The sequence below is a fragment of the Ursus americanus genome, chromosome 17, assembly GCF_024610735.1.
Source record: "Ursus americanus isolate L20-20 chromosome 17, mUrsAme1.1.p, whole genome shotgun sequence".
Lineage (NCBI taxonomy): Eukaryota > Metazoa > Chordata > Mammalia > Carnivora > Ursidae > Ursus > Ursus americanus.
Window position 1 is genome coordinate 32837309 of NC_142143.1, and position 25118 is coordinate 32862426.

Here is a 25118-nt window from a genome sequence, read left to right on the forward strand (position 1 = left end):
TTAAGGTTTTACCCCCCTTCTTTGTCAGAATATCCTGCCTCCCACTATGGAGCAGTAAAATGTCAAATACTCTTTTCCTAGTTCTTATCTGACATTTCCTGCTCCATAGTGGAGCATATTCATTCATTCATTCATTCAGCCAGCCAGTCATCCATTCATTCACTCATTACATAGATATTACAGGGCCTGCATGCCAGGGAGCTGTTCTAGGTACCTAGGATACTACATTAAATTCGCTGACCTCCTGGAACATACATGCTAGCAGGGGAGAAAAAGAATAAACAAAAAACATAAAAGAATCAGTAGGACACTGTTGTGGCCAACAAAATCTGAAAGGAAGAATGATTAGTACTACTGAGAGAGATTTTCCTCCCTGCTAGAGACCAAGCCCTTCAAAATTCTACTTTACTTTCAAACTTACCTGAAACTAGGCTTCATTTTTAATTCAGTCTTATTTTGCATTACTTTACTTTAGTAGGTGCAAGCTCTGGTCCAGACATACTGTTCAATGTTCAACAAACATATATTCATATTTTATCCTTTGCTTTTGTTAAGATGGCTTTCTTCCACTTCTTTCGTTACTTACATCCCAAATGTCATTCCAGGTACAAATCAAATACTTTGCCTCTGAGAAGCCTTTCTCACGCACTTTAACTACTTTAGCTGCTTCACTTGTAAAATAAATACATTTTTCCATATTCAGAAAATTCAGTACCATATTACAAGGGCTTATATTTCAAGAAAATGTAGATATACTTCAAGAAGAAATTGAATTCAGGCTGATTATGCACTATTACAGGGGTACTGTGGATTCTCAATCCCTAGCTAACTCTGAAAATGGAGTATGTTCTAGAACGTGCAGAAATTATTAGGAGGGAGCAACTGCGAAACTAAACTAGGTATCTAGTGAGCAGTGATCATTTAGTAAATGAATAAGAACTACATTAATTATGTTCTATTCTTACAGTTAAGCTATTATATGTTAGTGCACAGAAGCAAGATAGCACTGGAATAAGAAAAGATAGATTCAAGTTGCTGCTTTTCCTTGCTAAATTTTTTGGGCCAGAGGCAAAGTAAATAAACTCTGAGTCTTATTTATATTAGCTTAGCTGCCAAAGGAAAAAAATTATTATAAATAAGAAAAGATAATTAAATGTGTAAAGCTATAAATTGTTATAACAATAAAATTATTATTATAATGCATCCTTTAAGTATCAAATGGAAAAATTAATTGAGAATACCAAATCATTCAAGGAAATCAAATATTTTGTCTAAATATTGTCTAAATGAGGAATTTATTTGCATACTCATTTTGTAAACGACATTTTAAAAATAAGAATGTGTCCTCTTTCATCTTTTAGATTAGAAGGCCATGTAGCAGAAGACTATCTTGGCCTTTTAAAAGAAAGCAGAAAGACCTAAAAGGAAAGGGAAGAGAACTTAGGAAATTCTCTAAGACAGTATTGCTTGAGATGACTGCCATGATGCTGAAAGTACGCTGTTCTGGTATTATTTGACACACAGAGAAGAAGACAATTCTACTTTGCAGTTGTTTAAAATTATGCAACAGCAACATAAAACATTAAACAAAAACAGTATAACCAGGTACTTACTATATGCTAGGCAATGTATCACATGATTTACCTATATTTTTACTCATTTCTTCCTCACCAAAACTCTATGAGATAGACATTATTATTCCCATTTTCCAGAGAGTTAACTTGTTCTTAGAGTTAAGGTCACACAACTTATGTGTGATAGTGGAACTGGGATTTTAAACCTGACTTTATCTGATTCTACAGAATATATGTTACAAATATTATAGCAATAGAGAAAGAGAAATATCTAGAAAAGTTCAAAGGCTGAATGAGTTTTATAGCTGCAGCCCGTAAACTACTCTCTAGATTTGGCTTGCAAAGCTAAAAGAAATACTTCAGTTTTAATAAGGTGACAAGTTTTTTAAGAGAGAGAAAAAGCTGGAGGAAAAGGGGCTTTCAAAATACCAAAGCTGTACGTGGTTGGCCCAGGGCCATAGAGGCCTAAGACCTAAGGTTGTTGGTGGTTAAAGTTTTCTATGGATATTAGGCTACCCCAGGTTTTTTAGTTAAGAAACTATTAAGAGTAGGTTTCTTATAAGCTGAGCTAGTTAGCCCATTTGCTTAGATACCAGCGACTTTAATATCTTACTTCAAATGATTCTTCTTACGGTTATGTATAGGTGGCAATTATAAAGACTATTTATTAAGTACCTGTTTTGTGCCAGATATTGTTTCAAATACTCCACATTTTATCCTAACAACAACTCAAAGTAGGTACAGTACTTGTCTTAGCATTCCTATTTTAAGGATGAGGAAATTGTCATGATACAAATTCAGGCACACTGATGCCGGGAGGCATTATATTATACAGATGTACTAAACTAGTAACTACAATAATTCAATACATGGTATTTTATTCACAATCATTCTGTTATTGGATAAAAACTATATTTTTCTAACATGGCTTGTCTTAAATTGTCACTTAGTGAACAGATTTAATGATTTAGTAGTGTTTGTTAAAATGTCATTTCCTGACAACCAATCGGAATTAGTGAGGGGAGCCATATTACAGTGCCTTAGAGAATGTGTTGTTGAATCACTATAGTGTATGTCTGAAACTAATAATAACACAGTATGTAACTATACTGAAATTAAAATAAAAAAAGACTATTAAAAAATTAACTATATAATGATCTTATATTCTCTAAAATCTATGATTTCATGTCACGTAAGTGAAGGATAAAGCTTGTGCATTTTAGAATAGTTGCTGATTTATTGACTTATTTATGTTTTCATAGTCAGATGATACATTATAAATAGAAACTTTGATATTCTGTAATGTGACAAAGCAATTTGTTTGTTTTGTACACTGCTCCAAAGTGATATGAGTTCATAATATGCAATGCTTAAAATGGAGATAGCATTATTCGTTATTATGTGTGACGCAGCTTGATTACTTCTGAATATAATGTATATTTTGAAAGCTGATGTAATTAACAAATTATGTTAATAATGCAAAAATTTTATATTAGATTGATAATTTTACTTAATGAATATACCTAAAATATAAAATGTTTCTTTCTTAACCATATTGACGAGAGCAACCTTTTATGATCAGATTCTATAATCGAGTAAAGAAAATTCAAGCATTCTAAGAACTTAAAGCCTGGAAATATTTTTGAATTAGATATATCAAAATCATTATTTCAAGACCAAATTAAAATTTATCAAAATGAACTTGCATATATTAATGGATTTAAATGACTAGACTAATAATGACACATGCCTGGATAAAAAGAGAATCATTTCTAAGTTTTCATTTATCTGTAGAGCAGCAATTTGGATAATTTGAATTTTTCACATTGAATCAAGTATTGACTTTATGGGGTGCCTGGGTGGTTCAATTGGGTAAGTGTCTGACTTTGGCTTGGGTCATGATCCCAGGGTCCTGGGATTGAGCCCCACGTCAGGCTCCCTGCTCAGTGGGGAGCCTGCTTCTCCCTCCCCTTCTCCCTACCACTCCCCCTGCTTGAGCTCTATCTCTCTGTCAAATAAATAAATAAATAAAATCATTTTAAAAAAAGTATTGACTTTGTATGTATAAAACTATAATATCAATGAATAATAAAATTTTTTTCAAAAAAACTCAATACTTGTAATAAAGTTAATATGTGGACTTTTGAGGTTCGCTATACTTTGGGGAAATTAACAAAATATGATATCAAATAAAACATCTTTTATACTAATATACCAAAACATTTTAGAAGATATTTCAAAACCTCTAGGGTATATGAAGAGTTTGAAAAAATTAGACTCTATTACCACAAGATACAAATATTTTTAAATGTTTATTTTTTTCAGGGTTTATAACCACAATGCAATTCTTGTTAAAATCATATTAAAGATAATAGATGTGTGTGACAAGTTTATAAGTGTAAAAAGTCATAATAAATATAAACTGTCATCTATTCAGCAGAAATAGTTTTTAAAGCAGGGTCTTGACAGTATAGTATTATTATCTAAAATCTGCTATTTTAAAAAGTTTCTTTTAAAGGTTAAGGTTACCTACAACATCAATTAAGTTGATGACAAGAGGCCAAAATACACTACTTTGATATATAAATCCAACTTTTTACAATTAGCCAAAAAAGTTCCTTTAGAATGATCATATAATTCAATATAATTCATGGCTGGTGGGGGAGTACAGCACTGAGTCACAGAATATAATTAAAATAAAAATTGTTGCTGTTAATTTTGTAAATAATTTAATTTGGTTTATATCAAAAGAAGACATTTAAAGAAAGAAAAAATTCAAATACACACTTCAGGCAGTTCTGGTTGCTGGCATCCTACCCCTTATCTATAAAAGAATGCTTGTTGGCCTTATGTTCCATCAATTCGTTTGCGATTTCTAAATTAATTCTGAAGGAAACCACAACTTACTTGAAGATCCCGCTGAGTGTCTGTGTGCCTGATTTTTTTTTTCTTTCTTCACAGACAAAGCACTTCCACTGGTCATGGAAAAAAGGTCTAAATCCGTGTCTTCTCTGCTTACAAGTCTTGCCTGGGAGCAATGGGAGAGAATGTATACAATCATGAAACAAAATATGGCATTTTCTGAATGCAGCTCACATTACCCCAAATAAACAAACAGGCTCTGTCAAACAACCTTCTTCAAAATGATACCACAATCCTTTACTGCTGCCCAGGCAGAACAAATGCACTATGTCAAAGCATTTTTTGCAAATAAGAGCCGATTTTAAAATTGAGGTTTGCTATTTGAGTCTGTACAACAAAAGAAAACATTTTAGTACAGTAATTTTGATGAAAATCAATCTTAAAGGCAACTGATGAAACTTTAAATAGCTTAACATCACTTATTTACCAAGTATATTATTTAATTCTTAATTGAATGTTAGAAATGTCATATTGGATTATTTTCTGCAATATTTATATTTTACCAGCTATAAGTATTAGGCTTCTCAACAATGTCCCTCAAAGTGTCTTTCATCCCGCATTTGTATACTACCAAGTCACAAAAGATCTCTACCTTCTCATTAAAACCATTTTAATATAAAGATATTATACATTAAGTCTAATTTAAGGGTGATGGTAAATATATAGAAATTTCAAGATATATTATTTTAAGGACATAGGATTAAATAATTTATCACATCTAAAATTACCATCTGAACTTTTATTACTACCTTGGACTGAACTTAACAGTTGAAAGAATCACTTCTTGCTTACAATATATTATTTTACATAATGCTTTATATCATTAAGTACCAATTTATCAGGATTCAACCCTGAAGTAAGGGTAAATGCCATGAAGGAAAGCAAAGCAGCCTCAAAATAACTGGGATTTAACCCAAACCACAGGATGCTTGAACTCCTGTGAGAAAGCACTGTCCTAATGTTCGATGTGAGAAAAATTTAAGTAGAGCAAAATAAAGCCATAAGACCTTCACTGTGCTTAAAAAGCTATCCCTACATGATGGGCTACAAAATCTCACGAAAACAGAATCTAAAGATCATTCTCTTCCAAGTTCAGATCTTTACCCTTCTCCTTTACATTCCCCTTCCCAAATTCTTCCCACTGTCACAGGCATGAACTTCTCATTGTTAAGTAAACAAGTTTGCTATTGCTGAATTCAAAATAGAAACCATTCTATGTCAGTCACTTTTTGATGTACCTAGCTAAGTGATACAATTGTATTGTCAAAAGACCTCAGTAGAAAACAGTTTAAAAGTGAAATAAATAACAATTGGCTTCCAATTTATACTTGTAATTCGTATGAAAAAAGTTATACATTCTTTCCGAACTTTATTTCAATTAGTGTACAAAAACACATATCTATTATCTTCATTAGAATAGCTCCATCAATCCTAAGACTTAAGAAGAACCAGTCAAGAATAAGGGGGAAATACCAAAGAAATACTACAGTGTTGGTGAGATCAGTTACAAAACAAGGAAAAACATGTTAACAACACAGTGACCCTCCTGCTAGCTAAAGAGGCTTTATCTACAAGACTCAAGATCTTAAAATCAGGTTTTATTTGCTTCAGTTTGAGGATACAATTTCATTACATCTACTTAAAAGTAGAAATCCTGGTCTCTTCCAAATATGATGATACCTACACATCAAGAAAATATTTGTGAAGCATGCCTTCCAAAAATTTCATTATCATCTAACCATTGACACCCAAAAGGTTGTTTCTTCTGAAGTAGAAAGTAATTAATATCAGTTACTAAGTAGGCCAGATTATTACAGGGAATCAAATTTAGAAGTGAAACTTAACAGGAATAAACAATTTCACAATGGTGCCACCTGGCAGCTTAAATGCAAATCTAGACGTTTTATAAAGGGGTTAGTTATAGGTCAGTAGGGGATCTGACACAGCCACATATGCACTAGTACTCCACCACTATTTCTGAAAGCACTGGCTTTCAAATTGAATACTATTCTTCCTTTTACTGCTAAGATGAATTTTCTTTATGATTTCTCTTTGTTTTTTTCTATATCGTGCAAAATGGATATATTTAAAAACTGAATATGACTGACCATACTTTTAACACTATTCTACAAAAAAAATGTATGTTTAGGGGCATCTGGGAGGCTCAGCTGGTTAAGCATCTGCCTTTGGCTCAGGTCATGATCCCAGGGTCCTGGGATTGAGTCCCGCATCAGGCTCCCTGCTCAGCGGGGAGCCTACTTCTCCAACTCCCTCTGCCTGCCCCTCCACCTGCTTGTGCTCTCTCTCTCTCTGTCAATAAATAAATAAAATCTTTGTAAAAAATGTATGTTTAATTCTAAAGCATTGTGATATTAAACATTTTGTATGGTTATACCACAGTGAGCAGTTTTGAGACAATGTTAGATAAGAATATTCTTACGTGCAATTTAATAGCAAATATTTATTAAATAGTAATTTTGCAAAATTTTCATATATCTTTGTTTTCTGAACTGGTCACATTTGTGGATCCCACCTGCAAAGTTTGTAATATTTCCCTCCCCATATTTTTTTTTTAAATTATGTTCAATTAGCCAACATATAGTACATCATTAGTTTTTGATGTAGTGTTCAATGATTCCCCCATATTTTCATAGTGAAATGAGGAGCATGAATTTTTGAACATGACTTCTAAGCATCTGGATCCTGATTCACCTCCAACCCATGCAAACTAATTAAAAATACAGAATCTCTGTCATTTAATAAAGAACAGGGAATTCCTCTTCTGCTTTTTTCATAAATAAGATTTTATTAAACACTTTATTTATAAAATTTCAGAAGTTAAGCCATCCTAAATAGCACACATAAAAATAAAAACCTATTTCGTTATTATCTAGGTTTTTTAAAAGAGAAATAAAATTTATAAAGCAAAGTTCATTTATAAGCTATTTTGTAAGAGTATTCAAAAAATGTTAAAATATTATTTTCAAAATTAATATAAGTGCTGCCTCTTTTCCACAACTTGCTATTTTCACTGTGCATTATATTTGGGAGATCTAGATTTAATTCATTCATTTTGCCCCTCAGTTTATAATATGTTATCATCATTGCATAATATAATATAATATAATATAATATAATATAATATAATATAATATAATATAATAAGGCAGAGGCCCCATTATATAACATATGTGAGCATGGAAGGCACTTTAAATGTTTTATAGAGCTATAATTTACATCAATGAAATGCATAAAACTTAAGCATGAAATTCAATCATTTTCAACATTTTTATTTTGAAGTAACTTAAAATTTCTATAGAAGTCGCAAAAACTGGTACTGAGAGTTCCCTGTATAACTTCCAGCCCACTTGCCCAGTGATATATAATCAAAGTGTGATTCATAAAACCAGGAAATTTACGTTGGTGCAGTACCATCAGTAAGCCACAGACCTGATTAAGACTTCACTAGTTTTCACATGCACTATGTTTTTGGTTTGTTTATACTTCTATGGCATTTTATCATACATATAAATTCATGTAATAGCACCACAACCAGGATATAGAACTATTCCATTTTCCCAAATAAACTCCCTTTCTCTCATTTTAGTCATATCCCTCTTCCTAATCTAATCACTGACAACCACTCATGTTCTCCATCACTATAATTATATTGTATGAATGTTATGTAAATGAAATCAGATAGTATGTAACCTTTTCAGATTGTCTTCTTTTACTCAGTATAATGTTCTTAAGATCCATCAAAATCTTTATAGATATCAGGGGTTTGTTCTAGTTTGTTGCTTTTTATTCCTTTTTATTATATGTCCATTCATATGTGCCACTGTTTGTTTATCCTTTCGATCACTGAATAAGATTGGACTTGTTTCCAACTTCTGGTTATTACAAATAAAACTACTGTGAGCATTTGTGTATAGGTTTGTGAATGAACATAAGTTTATTTCTCTAAGAAAAATGCCCAGGAGCAGAATTGTTGAGTCATATAAGTGTGTATTCAACTTTATAAGAAATCAATGGTTTTTTTCAAGTGGCTGTACATTCTCAGCAAATGTATGAGAAATCCAGTTGTGCCACATATTTGTCAGCACTTAGTATTGTCAGTATTTTATTTCAATCACTCTAATGGGTGCATAGTGATATTATATGGTGGCTTTAACAATTTTCCTAGTGATTAATAATGTTTAACATCTTTTCATGTGCTTATTTCTATCTGGATAGTCTCTTAGGTGAAGTATCTACTCAAGCCCTTTGTTCATTTGCTAATTACAGTGTCCAATTTAGTTATTTTTTACAGATGACTACTGTGATGGTTCATTGTATGTGTTGACTTGATTGGGCCACAGGGTACTGAGATATTTGGTTAAACATTATTTCTGGGTGTGTCTTTGGGGGTGTTTCTGGTGAGATTAGCATGTGAATCGGCAGACTAATTATACCAGATTGCCCTCTCTGAGGGCCTAAATAGAACAAAAAGGTGGAAGAAGGGAGAATTCATGCTCTCTGCTTGACAGATGAAGCTGGAACATAGGTCTTCTCCTGTCTTAAGACTGAAACTTACACAATCGGCACTTCCAGTTCTCAGGCCTTCAGGCTTGGACTGGATCTTACACTGTTAGCTGTCTTGGTTATCAGGCATTTAGCCTTAGACTAGAACCTATACCATTGGTTCTCCTGGTTCTCAGAGTTTCAGAGTCAGACTGGAACTACACCACCAGGGTCTCCAGGGTCTCCTGGGTCTCCAGCTTGCAGATTGTTGGACTTCTTAGCCTCCATAATCAAATGAGCCAATTCCTCATAATAAATAATACACAATTTCTTATAATAAATCTATCTATAAAATCTCTTTATACACACACACACACACACACACACACACACACACACACCTCTCTCTCTATTCTATGGATAGATAAATAGACCAGAGGGCCAATGGTGTAGGTTTCAGGCCAAACCTTAAAGTCTTGAAATCAGGTAGTATGACTCTTCTTACTATTGTTTTTCAAGATTGCACTGGCTGGGGCGCCTGGGTGGCACAGCCGTTAGGCGTCTGCCTTCGGCTCAGGGCGTGATCCTGGCGTTATGGGATCAAGCCCCATGTCAGGCTCCTCCACTATGAGCCTGCTTCTTCCTCTCCCACTCCCCCTGCTTGTGTTCCCTCTCTCGCTGGCTGTCTCTATCTCTGTCAAATAAATAAATAAAAGCTTTAAAAAAAAAAAAAAGATTGCACTGGCTATTCTAGGTTCTATATATCAATATAAAGAGATTTTATATAATATTTTATATATTAGATATAGATAAATACAGCTACGGGTCTCCTACTGATTCTGTTTCTCTAGTGCCCCCTGACAAATATAACTAGCAAATGGCTCCCTTGTACCTCTTTCCAGTAATTTATCCTCAGAAGCAACAACTGTTCTGATTTCTTTCACCATGGAGAAGTTAGTTTTCTCTGCTCTTGAACTTAATATAAATACAATCATACAGTATTTTCACTCACTCTATTGTTTTTGGAATTCACTTATGTTGCTGTATGTATCAGGAGCTCATTTCTTTTCATTTCTGAATAGGCATGCCATTGTAAGGATATACCACAGTTTATCCATTCTGCTGTTGATAAACATTTATGTCGTTTGCTTTTTTGTTTGTTTTTGGTTTTTATCAATAGAACTGCTATGTAATTTTCATACAGGTTTTTATGAAGACATGTGTTTCCATTTCCTTTCAGTAAACATATAGGAGTAGAATTAATGGGTCATAGAGTAGGAGTACCTATAACTTTATAAAGTGCCTATTTTCCTAAATGGTTTTATCATTTTCACTATACCAGTAATACATGAGAGTTCTAGTTGTTCCATATCTAGTTCCATATCTCATTGTTCTACTTGTTTCATTGTTGTTTTAATTTAAATTAGTGTGCATATTAACCATTCAAATATTTTCCTTTGTGAAGTCTCTCAAAACTTCACCATTTTTAAATAACTTGAGGTATTTGTCTTTATATTATTGATTGTGGGAGTTTTTTTCTATATATTCTGGCTAAAAGACTTTATTAGATATGTATATGTGATACGTATTGCATAGTGCATTGGGTGTTATACGCAAGTAATGAATCATGGAACTTTACATCAAAAACTTGGGATGTACTGTATGGTGACTGACATAACATAATAAAAAATTTTTATTAAAAAAAAAGATATGTATATGTGGGGGAGGGGTTGTTTGCATGCAGAGGACTGTGGAGGGCAGAGAGTGGGAGGTGGGACGGAGAAAGAAGGAGAAGGAGGGGGAGAGAAAGACAAAAAGACAATACAAATTTTTCTCCCAGGATGTGATTTTACTTTTCATTTCTTCTTATTTTCTGAATTATGTCTAAGTACAAATGCTTTAAATTTGACATACAGGGGCGCCTGGGTGGCACAGCGGTTAAAGCGTCTGCCTTCGGCTCAGGGCGTGATCCCAGCGTTCTGGGATCGAGCCCCACATCAGGCTCCGCTATGAGCCTGCTTCTTCCTCTCCCACTCCCCCTGCGTGTGTTCCCTCTCTCGCTGGCTGTCTCTATCTCTGTCAAATAAATAAATAAAATCTTTAAAAAAAAAAAATAAAAAAAATAAATTTGACATACAATTTATATTTCATGGTTTATGCTTTTTGTGTTCTATCTAAAAAAATCTTTGCCTTCTCCAGGTTTTTGAAATTGTCTTGCTTCTTTCTTTGAAAAATTTTGTAATTTTAGCAGTTACATTTAGTCTCATAATTCATCTCAAATTCATTTTTAAGATGTAAAGAAGGAATCAAGATTCACTTTTTTCCCTGTATACAGTAGTCCAGCACTACTTGAGAAAAAAATTATTCTTTTCCTCTTTTAATTGTTTTAGAAACTTTAAGGAAAATCAACTAACCTTATAAGTGTAGTATTCTCTGTACTCTGTATTATTTTCCACTAATTGATTTTTCTATCTTTCTGCACATAACATGTAGTCATATTTACTGGGGCTTTATAGCAATTCCTGAGATCAGGTAGTGTGAGTCCTTTTTTCAAGATTGTATTGACTATTCTAGATCTTTTGTATTTCCATATGCATTTTAAAATTTGTCCATTTCTACTACAAAGCTTTCTATGGGTCTATCGAATTTATAGATCATTGAGAATTGACATCTTACAATTTGAGTCTTTCTACTCATGAGTATGATATATCTCTTGATTTTTTTAAATCAGTATTTGATAGTTATCATTATAGGAGCCTTGCACATCTTAATGTTAACATTACCCTTAAATATGTTTCTTTTTTTACATTGTGGTGAGTAGAATATTTTTAATTAAAGTTTGTTGCTAATACATGATAAGGCATACAAAGACCTACTTTAATAAATTCTGACAGATTTCTTTCCAGAATGACTGTACTAGCTTTTACTTTCATCAGCCGTACATCAGTGTTTCCACATTATTGATAGCACTTTGGATTATCCAATTTTCTAATTTTTTTCCATTCTGATGAGGAGAGTCATGCAACTTCTTAGTTTTAATTTTTATTTCTCTATTTTATGTAAATGAGCATCTCTTTATATGCACTTATGCATTAGTCATAATCCCCGTAAACTGCCTATGTATGTTTTTTTTCTATTGTATTTATATTTCTTTTTCATTATGTTACCTGACCTTATATTATTTATTTGCAGAAGTTCTTTTTATATTCTGATATTAAGCTATTGTTATGTCTGTAATCTGTCTGTTCACCTTTTCTATAAAATCCTTCATAGGAAGTAATATTTAATTTAAAACAGTCAAGTCAATAAAAAATTTTTTTGCCATGTAGTTTGTATTATTTGTATCTTTTAAGAGAGTATTTCTTTACTGTTAAGTTGCAAATATATTCTCAATTATTTTATTTGATCAATTTTATAACTTTGCATTTCACATTTGAGTCTTTAAACTTTCTAAATTCCATTTGATTATTACAGTGTGTATGGGTTATATACAGCTCTGCTTTTCAATGCTAGTTTACTGAATTCTATTTACCAAACAATTTGATCTTTCCCATCTTTGTTATATATCATATTCCAATATAGTCACAGGTCTATTTCCGAACAAACTATTCATATCCATTGGTCTATTTGTCTGCACCACAAAGTTTAGTTTTATACTAAGACTTTGTATCTTATGATGCAAGTTGGCTCTTCTTTTTCAAAGCTGACTTATATAATATTGGGTTCTTATTCATCAATACACATTCTAGAATGAGATTTTTCAGGTTCCTAAAAAAGCAGCTATAATTGTGGTTGGAATTGGTTTTACTTTATAGATTTATTTGGAGACGGATGACACATTTTACATGCTAAATTGTTGCACCTATGAACAATAAACTTACTGAGTATAGTGCATATTACCATATGCCACTCAGATCACTTTAAACAACTGAGTCAGATTCTCCCAGCTGCTGAGAAAGTGCGGCTCTTAGCTGAATACCTCTTCAGAAACTGTCCTTAGCTGAAGATGGCTGCCTTGTCCACCACACCCCCTTCTGTGGAGATGCAGGAGCGTAAGAGCCTGCCCCTCTTGCCTCAAGCTGGGACAACTTGGAAGGGCCTTCACACCACTGAAGCTCACTTCCTCTGCTGCAACTCTATTACATTTTACCTTTTCCCTCTGCTCAATTATGCTTCTTTCACCCCTCAAAGGAGTTGTTTCTGAAAGCCTTCTCCAACAAATGTCCTGCACTCAAATATAAGAATCTCAGAACATGTTTCCTGGAGAACCTGAACTAGGGTTGTTTTCTGCAGAAAAATCCTGGAGTTTTGGGGGATAAATTTAATTCGCAATATAATTGTCTGGATCTATGGCATGTCTTCTGATATATATTTAGAAATAAGTAAAATGATGTCTTATTTTCGTTTTTCTCATTCTTGTCTGCCACACAGAATACTTCAATCTTATTTGGAAGACAGAGATGTTATCTATTAGCTTCTTCAAAACCCAGAATTCGAATGTTTTATTATATCTTATTCTTATTCTTGAAGGTTAGTGAAGAGTATTCTGGATAATATTTATATCTATATTATGAAGAAGTAATTCCACTCTCTTTTGGTATGCATTGTTTCTGCTATAATGTCAGCTGCCAATATAATTATTATTCCTTTGTAGATAATCCTTCAATTCACTATGTCTCTTTTTTATGGTGTTCAGTCCATAGTTTATTTCAATGGTAATATTTTATATAGACAGAATTTGTGGTAGGCTTATTTGCATAGTCATAATGGTTCTAATTAAAATTTGATCATTTCTGTTTCATAATTTTCTATCCTTTTATTATGGGTGTTTTCCTTATGTCTTGGAGGAAAAGTGACAGCAGTTGAAGGCTTTTTTTTTTTTTTTTAATTTTACTTTCAGTTATGGCCTGGTCCCAGTTATGCAATTATCTGCCTCTAGTTTCCCAACACGTTCTCAAGACTCTGGAAGATTTCTACTCTGAACATTCAATTAGTCCAGTATCTTTTTGACATAAGTCCTTAATCCCTTCTCCTATCTCCATTTACAAAAAAACAAAAAAATGTATTTCTGTTCTACTACCATTTACTTTGTTTTTGTATTCACCTGTACCTCTTCGATATCAAAAAAGCATTTATCATTGCTATGCATTTGTCATATATTTGAATATAGTATAATATAGTGGGATACAGAAGAAGATGATTAATGTCAGAGCATTAATTTCATAGAACTTTTTTTTCTTTAAGTAGGCTCCATGCACAACATAAAGCCCAGTGTGGGGTTTGAACTCATGACCCTGAGATCAAGAGTCAGATGCTTAAACGACTGAGTCACCCAGGTGCCCCTCATATAGAACCATTTCAATCTGAAATCTGCCCAGTTTGTTTTCATTCATTTTTGGAAGTATAATCATTCGATGTTAATATCAGTTTCTTTATCCTGGCATTCCTTGGGACTTTTATATTCCCCGTTCTTGCTTCAAAGTGGCAACTCAACACTCTGTGTGCAATTGTTAGTAATATGCATGGTGTTAATACCTTGAAGTATCAATTTTCCTAGGGCAATCTACATGCCACTCTGCCAGATGAGTTTGTATTAAAATGCAAGGAAATAATTGCTTAATGATTATTTCAAACCTATGCATAGATTCTATAAATATTTTCATAAACACGCTAATTTTAGCTATTGCCCCTATTTTGCTCCTTTTCGAGGAAACTCCTTGAATGAATTGTTCATGAGAATCATGAATATAATTGCTCTGGATACCATCATACTAGATGCATTAGAAAGTGCATTATCTTTTTATGCTAAATTCTACTTGGCAAGCTAAATTATAATGTTTTCTTGGTGAATGTAGAATCTGAGCAAGGAGTTTAATTGGTTGATATAAATGGAAGGTGTCATAAAGTTAGGGTCACTTGAGGCGTCCATTTTCACCTGCCAAGGAGGCCACACACTTCTGTCGTTGGTTAGGGTACCCTATTCTCTGGAAATTTCTGGAAACACACTGAAAATTTCTTGTTTTGTGGGCTCCATTTCTCTAGATTCCACATTGGCCATTCTCCTTCTGTTAACATAGTCTTCCTTCTAATAGCATATAGTACAATGACTTTAGCAATGCACATACAGTGCTCCAATAATTTACACTTTATTACTTAGAGTGGTTGAGTTCACAGTTGCTTGTTAATTTTTATCTGCTTTGATTTTCTAACTTGTGAGAGTATATTTCCCTCTGTATCCTTTTAAATATTTAAAAGGATAAATACTTAATACTTAATATAATATAATACTTAATAATTTAATACTTAAATACTTAAATATCCTTAAAATACTTTTAAAATATTCAAGTAAATAAGTTCATTATGCAATTCCTGTGCAGAGTCATGTTATTTTAAATATGGTAGCATGTTAATATTTTTAAATGTACCATATAGAATCAATATTTTAAAGTAATATCAGATTTTAAAGTTATATTACAAGTGAAGAAAACATGTTACTATTACAGGTTATTATTTTAATATATAGTATTTTGATATTACCCCTAGTAGATAGAGTTGTGATATTTTTATAATTTATACTAATTATGGACATATTTTAAAGTGCCATTTACTGAGGATGTACAACATTTTTCTGTAACTTTAAACACATTTCTTACCACAAGCTGAACTCTTCCACCATTAAGTACATCTTGATCTAACTCAGGCAAGAAGTGATTGCTGCATAGTGACAAAAACAAAAATTATATTATTATATAAATATAGAGGAAGACTATGAAAGAAATGTGCAGTGAAAAATTTGGGAGAAATTAGCAATCAACAGAATGGAAATAATAGTTTTATTAAATTAGAGTATAGGCAAGATATATACAAATTTACATGTTTCCACAGTCATTTGAAAATTCACTTTGACATAAAATTTAAATTTCTAAATAACATTTTAATGCCACTCTTCTTTGCTAAACAGAAATATATAAAGAGCAAAAATTTGAAAGTATCAATGATAGTTAATAAATTACAGAACATATAAATATTTTATTTACGTTTACTTAGATATCTTACTGTCTTATGAGAAAAGCAAAGCTTTCTATTTTTAAAATATCTATAGTGTGTTAAAGCATTATACTAATGCTCACCATTAATTTCTGTTTAAAACTAAAATACTGACATTTGGCTTTTCCAGAACTTCTGTTCTTGAAAATAATTTTTCTTGAAATACTTATTCCTTTATATGTTTTTCAAAAGAGAAAGTGCATGAAGAATTGCCTGTTGTGCCATATGTTTACTTATAACTTATTTAGGAGTAAGGGATATTATTAAAGGTTTAAGTATATCTAGAATACATCCTGAAGCAATTTGCTTATATTTTTCACATTATCTATCCTAATACTTTTAAATCTCTGAACAAGACCTCTTATATCTGGTTAAGATAAATGGTAAACTATGGGTTGCATTATATTTGTTTATAGTTCTAAGGATGTCATCCTATGAATTACACTAAATTGATTGATACCAACGTAAAAGACATGGTGCTTGTATTAATTAGAATACTTAGTAAAATAAAAAAGTTCCCAAATGCTGATTGCTTTCTTCCTATTTTCTTTGCTCACAATGAAATAGGACAAAATAATCCAGATTATAAAATATTGTCTTAATTTCAATTTCATTCTTCACTTCCTTTTCCATATTTTTAAAGGAATTACATGGATAGAATTGACCACATAGGAAAGTTTCAGTTTATATATATTATAAAAAGAGAGTTCATTTTTTACATATTTTAACTTGCTTCTTTTTTTTTTTTTTTTAAGATTTTATTTATTTATTCGACAGGATAGAGACAGCCAGCGAGAGAGGGAACACAAGCAGGGGGAGTGGGAGAGGAAGAAGCAGGCTCATAGCGGAGGAGCCTGATGTGGGACTCGATCCCGTAACGCTGGGATCACGCCCTGAGCCGAAGGCAGACGCTTAACCGCTGTGCCACCCAGGCGCCCCTTAACTTGCTTCTAAATTAAGTTTTAACCTTCATAATTGTAGGATATTATTTGCTAGTCATTTAAATAGTTATTACATTATATCATATGTATTGGAGGTTATATTTTATAGAATGCCTGGAAACAGCTCCAAAGCATCATCTACATTAAGAATTCAATATTTATTTACCTATTTAGTAAGTGTTTATAATAGCATTTTTAAATTATTTTCTTATTTTTATTTTTTATTATTTTGTGGATAAATGTAGCTAAAATGAAAGTCCTGAAAATTTATGTCAAAAATATTATTTCTAGACTTCTATTTCTCTAAAACTTTGGTTCAGTGGTTATGCATATATATAAGCTTTATACCACATTGCTACGGGCTGAATTTTGTTTCATCCGAATTGATATGTTGAAGTCCTAACTCTAAACACCTCATAATGTGATGTATTTGGAGATAGAGCCTTAAAAGAGGTAATTAAAGTAAAACAAGGTCATATGGGTGGGCTCTAATCCAATATAACCAGTGTCCTTATAAGAACAGGAGATTGAAACACAGACAGCAGAGGTGGAAGGATGATTGTGTGAGGGCACAGTGAGAAGGTGGCCCTCTGCAAACCATGAAGACAGACCTCCAAAGAAACCAAACGTGCTAACTCCTTGATCTTGAACTTGTAGCCTCCAGAACTGTGAGAAAATAAATTTCTGCTGTTAAAGCCACACAGTCTATGGTATTTGGTTATGGTGGCCATAGCAAACACCTCTATCTTGTGAGATAGATAGATAAGATATTATCATCTCACTATAAAGGAGAGGAAACTGAAGCATGGAGACATCGTTTGAAATTAGTTACATGACTGGTAAAGCGGCAGCACAGTGTTGAATTATAATTTTAACTGCCAAACATAAATGATTGCAACGACACAAAATAAAATATAACCTCCATAATACATATGATATTTACAAACAACTAATGGATACCATTTATTTTACTTTATAAAGTAGAATCATTTGTGTGGTTCATCTGTTGGTTTTAAGCATTACAGAAATAGACTTCTCAAACGTTTTAAGTTAAAAAATATAAAGAGTGATTAAATCTATTCTATAGAAGAGGTCTTTTATAACCTGGCAACGGGTGTATTGGCCTTTGGCTATAAAGTCATGTTTGTTTTAGCACAATTAATCTAGGTTTCACTTTTCAAGATGTGTTTACAATACAAAAATCTAATTTAAAGGAAATGACCTCACCATTTCATATTTCTGGAATTAGTTGTTTCATGAATCCCAACCTGTGTGTGAAGCCATTGGTATGTGTATTCTTTACTCCTTTCTAATTTTTCATTTGCAGTGGCATCCTTGTAGATAAGTTTTTCTTCCTTACCTGATGAAAAATATAGAAATTTTACTTGTTATTTAAAGAGATCAAATTTTGGCCAAGTAGTTCAGTCTAGGCAAACAATTTTATCAAAAGAAAGGAAAAAAAAAAGACTAATTCATGGGAGCTCAATCACCTGTAAGAAAAATGTCAGCTACTTACAGATTAAGTAATTTTCCTGCTTTAGTTTCAAACTCATCTATTTTGAAAAATAAAGAAAATGTTTCAATGCAGCCAACATCTTATAGGACTTGCTTTTTTAGTTTTTAAATTAAAAATTCAAAGAATTATTTTTGGTAGGTAGTAGAATTCTAGTATAAAAAGAATATCTGTCCACTATGATGTCTTTTCAGGCTTATTTTAAAGTCCGATTGTTCTTACACACCTTATACATACATAGAATTCATAAATTATATTGAGGGTATTCGAAACAGAGCTTTAATTTTGTATATAAAACTAAGCTTGGTCTGTGTTAGTTAATACAATATTTCAAGCTAGGAATATAATTGTATAAGGTTTAGGGAAACTGTGCTAACGCGAGAGTAGTTATTTCAAAAAAGGAGGTGAGGAAGCATAATATAAATGGATATGGGAAATATGCAAGGGGAGAAATTATACAAGGTAAGAATACAAGGTAACAAAAAGAAAAGAGTAAAGAAAAAGAAAAAAGAAAATTAAAAATCCAACCCTTATATTTAAATGTAAAATTTATACATTTGTGTGTTTTTTTAAAAACTCTGTAGATGTTACTACTATAACAGCATTTCAGAATTATACCAAAGATCTGTTGTTATAGAGCCTTTCTCCATGGACTAGATCTTTTTTGGAGCCATTATCGTGTTTAGGGACTTACTAGCTTTGTAGGATTAACTGACAGTACACCAGAGAAAGGTACCTCTTGAAAACTAACTCATGGTAATCAAACTAACAAGAATCCTATAATTTATTTATTTATTTATTTATTTATTTATTTATTTATTTATTTTTTAAAGATTTTATTTATTTATTTGACAGAGATAGAGACAGCCAGCGAGAGAGGGAACACAAGCAGGGGGAGCGGGAGAGGAAGAAGCAGGCTCATAGCTAAAGAGCCTGATGTGGGGCTCGATCCTATAACGCCGGGATCACGCCCTGAGCTGAAGGCAGGCGCTTAACCGCTGTGCCACCCAGGCGCCCCAAGAATCCTATAATTTAAAACCTAATATTTTATATGTTAATTTATTAATTCTTTCACTATAGGTCTTTGTACACAGAAAAGTCACCGTGTATTTGCAAGTTGTTTGGAAAACAAATGAAGCATGGTGCAAGGCACGCTTCGAACGCTTAGTGCATGTGCCACACACAGTCATACATGTACATACAAGCTTAGCATTTGTCATTGTGAGTATGTTGGGGTTGATACATCTACCGTGTCTTTTTTTCCTTAAAAGTTCCTGCTGAAATTAGTAAAATGACTCTAGTTCAGAGATACTGTAGCCAGTTCTTAGAAAAGCTAAAAATCAGCATGTTTATTTCTCTAGACTCCATGTTACTTAGCAAATTTAACTTGCTGTTGCTTCTCATGCCACCTCATGTTTCGAAAATGGCCACATCTTTTGCATCCTGAGCTTAAGCCAACCCCTCCATATTTGCTATATTGGAGGAACAATTACTTCACATGCAAGGGCTGACCATTGAATCCATGAGCAGACACCGCTCTGGTAAGTGGCTGAAGAGGTTACAGAAACTGTAAGAGAAACTCAAACAAAGGGAACCTTTGGCGTTGCCACTTCCAGTTACTGCACAGCATTACGTTTTTTCTCTAGCAGGGTCCCAAGCATTTTATCCACCTTTCTTGGTTGACCAGACCAGATGTTGGACCCATAAGTGCAGTGACAGAAAAAAGTGAGGACTCAGTGACCACTGATAACCAACTGAGCCCATAGTTAGAAACTTATCTACTCTTGATATGTACAGAATCCTTTTGTAACAACGATACTTTTAGCTAAAAATAAAAATTATCTGTGTCTTTCTGTTTTTTAAAATAAAGACAAATACTTGCAATAGTCACTTTTTACGGTACTCATTTTGGAAAGTTTTCCTCAACTCTACAATAACACTCCATAAACCTTAAGTGGTTTTACATCAGAATTCAGCTAAGGTTCTAAACAATAATTCCTGACTAAAGATGAGAGATTTCACTATAAGGGTCCAGTTCATATTAACCATTTTAACCCTAAGGCATAGATTGGTAGATTGGCGTGTGCTCAGTGTAATAAACAGAACAAGCATATTGGCGAAGTTGGCTGGATGTACTTGAAGATACTGCAATTTACATACTGAAGAAATTGGTTGTTTTGGCTAAACTATTTCAGGATTCCTACTGCCACTGAGAAGAGGAAAATAAGATTAACTCTTTTCAACTTGTACAAGTTCTGTTTTTAGCATCTCACAGAGAAAGAATAATGGTGATTTGCATTACTTAATGGATGCTTGTCATTAGTCAGGCTGTCTATAAAATCTTTCAGTTGTAGAAGAGGCACCATTCTACCTGCAGAACTCAAAATGCTTTACTTACTGTCCTTTCCTATTTTTCTGGGTCTTGTTTCATGAATTTCTGGAATCATAACCTAAGGAAAAAAGGTCTTTCCTTTGATTCCTGCGATCCCCTAGTTACTGCTGCCTATGTATGCTTCTTTTCTTCAAAACACAACTTTGAGTAATTTTATTTAAACAAATTGTTAATTTTTTTATTATAAAAGGAATATTCTTATTATAGAAAATTTAGAAAATATAGAAAAGTACAAAGTCAAAAAGAAAAAAAGGAAAGAAAATCCACAAAAATCCCACTATCCAAAGATAACCACTGGATAATATTTTTAAGGCATTTCCTTGTAGTTCTTTTTTTAATCGATTTTTTTCGTTTTTTGTTTACATAAAATTGTGTGTATTCTATACATCCTACTTTTCTGTTAGTACTATAACAAACGCAGTCTATGTAATGGATATCTCATCCTAAACACAATATTGATGGTTATACACTATGATGTACCAACTTGTTACATGATAGGTTTCTAATTATCTATTTAATTGATCTGTTTTTCAGGTGGAATTAAAGATAACATCTCTAAAACTATAAATATTTTGAGAAACTCGATATAATCTATATTATCAAATAGTTGTAAAAGCTTTCACCAATTTACCATAGAATATATGAGATTTTTCATTTCACTGAGTCCTTGGGCAACACTGGGATATTAAATATTTTAAAGTTCTTGATAATATGACAAAACTATTGTCTAATGTGGCCTTAATTTATACATTTTTACTGCTAGTGAGAATGAATGTTATTCCATGATTACTTATTAATTATAAATCAAATAGTGTAAAATACTTTCTTGTTCTCCCCAGTTCTGCTGGATCCTAGTATTTCCCTTTCTGTTTTTAATTGACCATTCATAATTGTTTATCCATTATCACTGGTGCAAATATTTTCTCTTGCCTATTGCTTGATTTTAGTTTCTATTCTACTTCCAAAAGGAGCAACTTTCTCTCTAGGCATAGAAATTTATTTGCTAAATATCTTCTAAACTACAAGTCATTTTCCCCTCATAATTTATAGGTTCACATCTCCCAATTCAATAAACTCATATAAAATAAGATATAAGTTTTCAGGGACAAATTCTATACTCTTTTAGTATTTTCCCTTTCACACAAAAAGATACTGGGTAACAAAATTCTTTTAAGAGAAGTCTACTTCTTGTTTCTATTTCTTCACTTTCCATTCCCACCTTAATTTATTGCAATTGAAATTGTCCTTACTAATAACTGTCTTAATCTAACAAACACATTTATTTCGTCTTAATTGACCTCCCTGCTGAATTCAACTACACAGGCCATTTCTTTTGTCTTAAAACTCTCTTTTCGGCAGGACATTGAAACACCAGACTTCGAGTGCTCCGTTTCATGCTTCTTTACAGATTCCTTTAGATGCGTTCCTCATTCTACAAGTATCTAGGACCCCCACCCCAGCCCCACTCTTTGCCTGGCACTGTGCTGTCTTCTGATGATAGTCAACCAGATAGACATTGTGTATTACCTCATGGAACTGGCAGCCTAGAGGACTAAGTATTGCCAGCCTCTATTTTATTCCTGTTCTCATATCCAGCTGAACTTCAGAATCCCAACTTATTTTTACCATCATCATCCTACTAAGTCTGTTTTGCCTCCTGAATTCCCAAGTCATCCAGATCAGGTACTCTGGAGTCAGTCTTGGCTGCTCATGCCTTACAGTACCAACATGTAATCAGAAACTAGATCTAGTCTCCCTGCTGGGTATGTCACTAATAACTGGTTCCTCCTTTTTATCTCACTACCCATTTTACTTCAGGCTCCATTTTGAACAGGAGTGAGCAGGCTTGTATGTGGTAATGTAAGTGCAAAGGTACCTTTCTGACCTATCACGGTGGAAGAGGCACCCCTTCTCCTAAGCACAGTGCTTTCAACTCTGCTCTGGATCCCAACCCTTTCATATAATCTAGGATCTCTTATCCATCAGTATTTTCTTTTCTTCTGTAGTTCCAGTACCTGTCAAAAATGGCTTTTACCTTCCCTTCTAGAAGCTACTCTTCTCTCTCCTTTCCTAATCAGATAAACTTCTTGAAATGGTAGACAAGACCATTTATTATAATTCATGTTTCAGCTCACTGCAAGATGCCTTCTTCACACCATTTCACTGGAACTGTTCACACCAAGATCACTAATATTGCTAAATTTGGGGGACTTTTCAAAGTTATCACCTTACTAACTCCTCTATAATATTATTATATATTATTATCCACTCCTTCCTTCTTAAAGTCTTATTTCCTTTGGATTTTGTTTCATTACACTTTCCTTGTTTTTTCTCTGACCTTTTGTCTAAACCCCAGTTGCCTTCAAGGGCTCCTCTTTCCTTGCCATCTCTTCTAATCTCAGGATTCTTTTCTAGGGTTCGATCCTGGCCCCATTTACCCTTAGGCTATACTTTTCCTGTATAGGATATTCATTCAAGTTCTTCATTATGTTCTTTTGAAACATGTATCCATCCAAAGCTTTGCCACTTAGACATCCCACAGATAATTTAAACTCAGTATGTAAAAAAGCTGAACTCAGGTATTATCCTACGTTTCCAAGGTCCCATAATGCTACCACCATTGTCAATGTATAAGTCAGAAACCAGAGTCTTATACTGAACCAGTATTCATCCTCACCCTTCAATGGCATATTTTACCTCCTAAATTCTTCTCAATCTCAAATTTTCTGGATTCCTGTTGCCACTATTTAATGTCAGGCTACCATCATTTTTTCTGAATTACTGTAAGAGCCCTCTCACTGTTTTTTGGGTTTTTTGTTTTGTTTTGGTCTGTTTGTTGTTGTTTTTGTTTTGTTTTTTTTTCCTTTCGTCTTACTTCCATGTACATACCTCCATAGTGCAAACGGCCTTGCTAAAATACAAATCTAATTATACTGCTTCATAGGTTAAACTCTTGGTTCTCCGTAGCTTTTGGATAATGTTCATTATTTTTTTTTTTTTGGCATGGCATATAAGCCATGCATGTACCTTTAGACATGTCTGTTAGGTTCTTGCCTCAGTCACTCAGATATATTAGAATTATCCAAAATGGTCTCTTTTGCCTATAGGCCTATGCTTCAGATTACCCAACAGTGTTTTTTGCTTCATGTCTTCATAACATGACAGTTTAGAAATTACATTCTTTGGGGTAAGTCCTTGATTTTCCAACACTGCATTCCTTACTCAAATTAATTTGGAGATGCCCTCTAAAGGTTCCTACAGAGATTCCATGGTAACATTTATTATATTATATTTTATTTTCCTATTCATGTGTCAGTGTTGCCTATTATATATAAGCTCTTTAAGGGGTACACAGTAGGATGGTGCTCAAAAAACATTTGTGAAATAATGGAATAATTGCCATAGTTGATTAATGGTCGGTCAGTGTAATGTAATACATTCTTATACATAATTAACTTAATCATTATAATAGAAACTTTAGCTCCGAAAGTCATAACTAGCTTGGAATAAAATTGACAACCAATATGATGACTATTCCATCATATAATGCTACTTTTAAAATGTCCACAGTGTACACAATCCTAGAGGAAAGCAGTTAGGCTTTAAGAAGTTCACTGAAAGAGATGAGGTCTCTTTTGAAATTAGTGGAAATATTATTTTTTTCTTCATGAAAAATAAAATAAGTGTTCATTAAACCCATATGCTTCACATAAATGTTTTCTAAATTTTCAGTGTAGCATAAATATCCTACACAGAGGGAGATTAAGATTCAATTATCATTTGGGACACACACAAAAAGCTAATTATTTATATTTTAAATACATATGGCAACTTTCCCATGACTATTTTCTTTTCCCTTAATGGCCTTTCTTAGTAATGTAATAAAAACGTATTCTTGGTTTCACGGATAGAGATGAGCTCATCTCTTTACCAAAAGCTTTTGGAAGACATAGCTGTGTGACGAGCAAAATGCTATGTTCAATGGAAACAGTTTTGGTAACCTTGATGAATGGCTGATTCTATGTATCTCATGCTGGAAACACTAAAAATATGTTTCCATTTTAAAGTATAAGTGGTCTGTACATGTTTATTAAAAGAAGTTATTGCATTATACCTCACAAATAAAGCACAAATAAAATTGGAGTTTGGCATTAATGTTACACTAACAGAATTTTAAATTCATTAACATCTGTATAAATACTTGTTGATAGGGTGTTTATGGCTTC

At 32.9% G+C, this 25118-nt stretch overlaps 1 protein-coding gene across 2 annotated transcripts in view; it reads right to left on the reverse strand.

The window, feature by feature from the left end:
• LRRIQ1 (leucine rich repeats and IQ motif containing 1) overlaps positions 1–25118 on the reverse strand; it is a 195245-nt gene that overhangs the window by 12870 nt on the left and 157257 nt on the right. For both annotated transcript variants that reach the window (XM_087868886.1, XM_045779594.2), the window contains 3 exons: positions 18215–18347; positions 15653–15713; positions 4482–4602 (listed from right to left, as the gene is read on the reverse strand). In XM_087868886.1, the coding sequence (XP_087725012.1) occupies positions 4482–4602; positions 15653–15713; positions 18215–18347 (315 nt within the window). The remainder of the gene's footprint in view (positions 1–4481; positions 4603–15652; positions 15714–18214; positions 18348–25118) is intronic.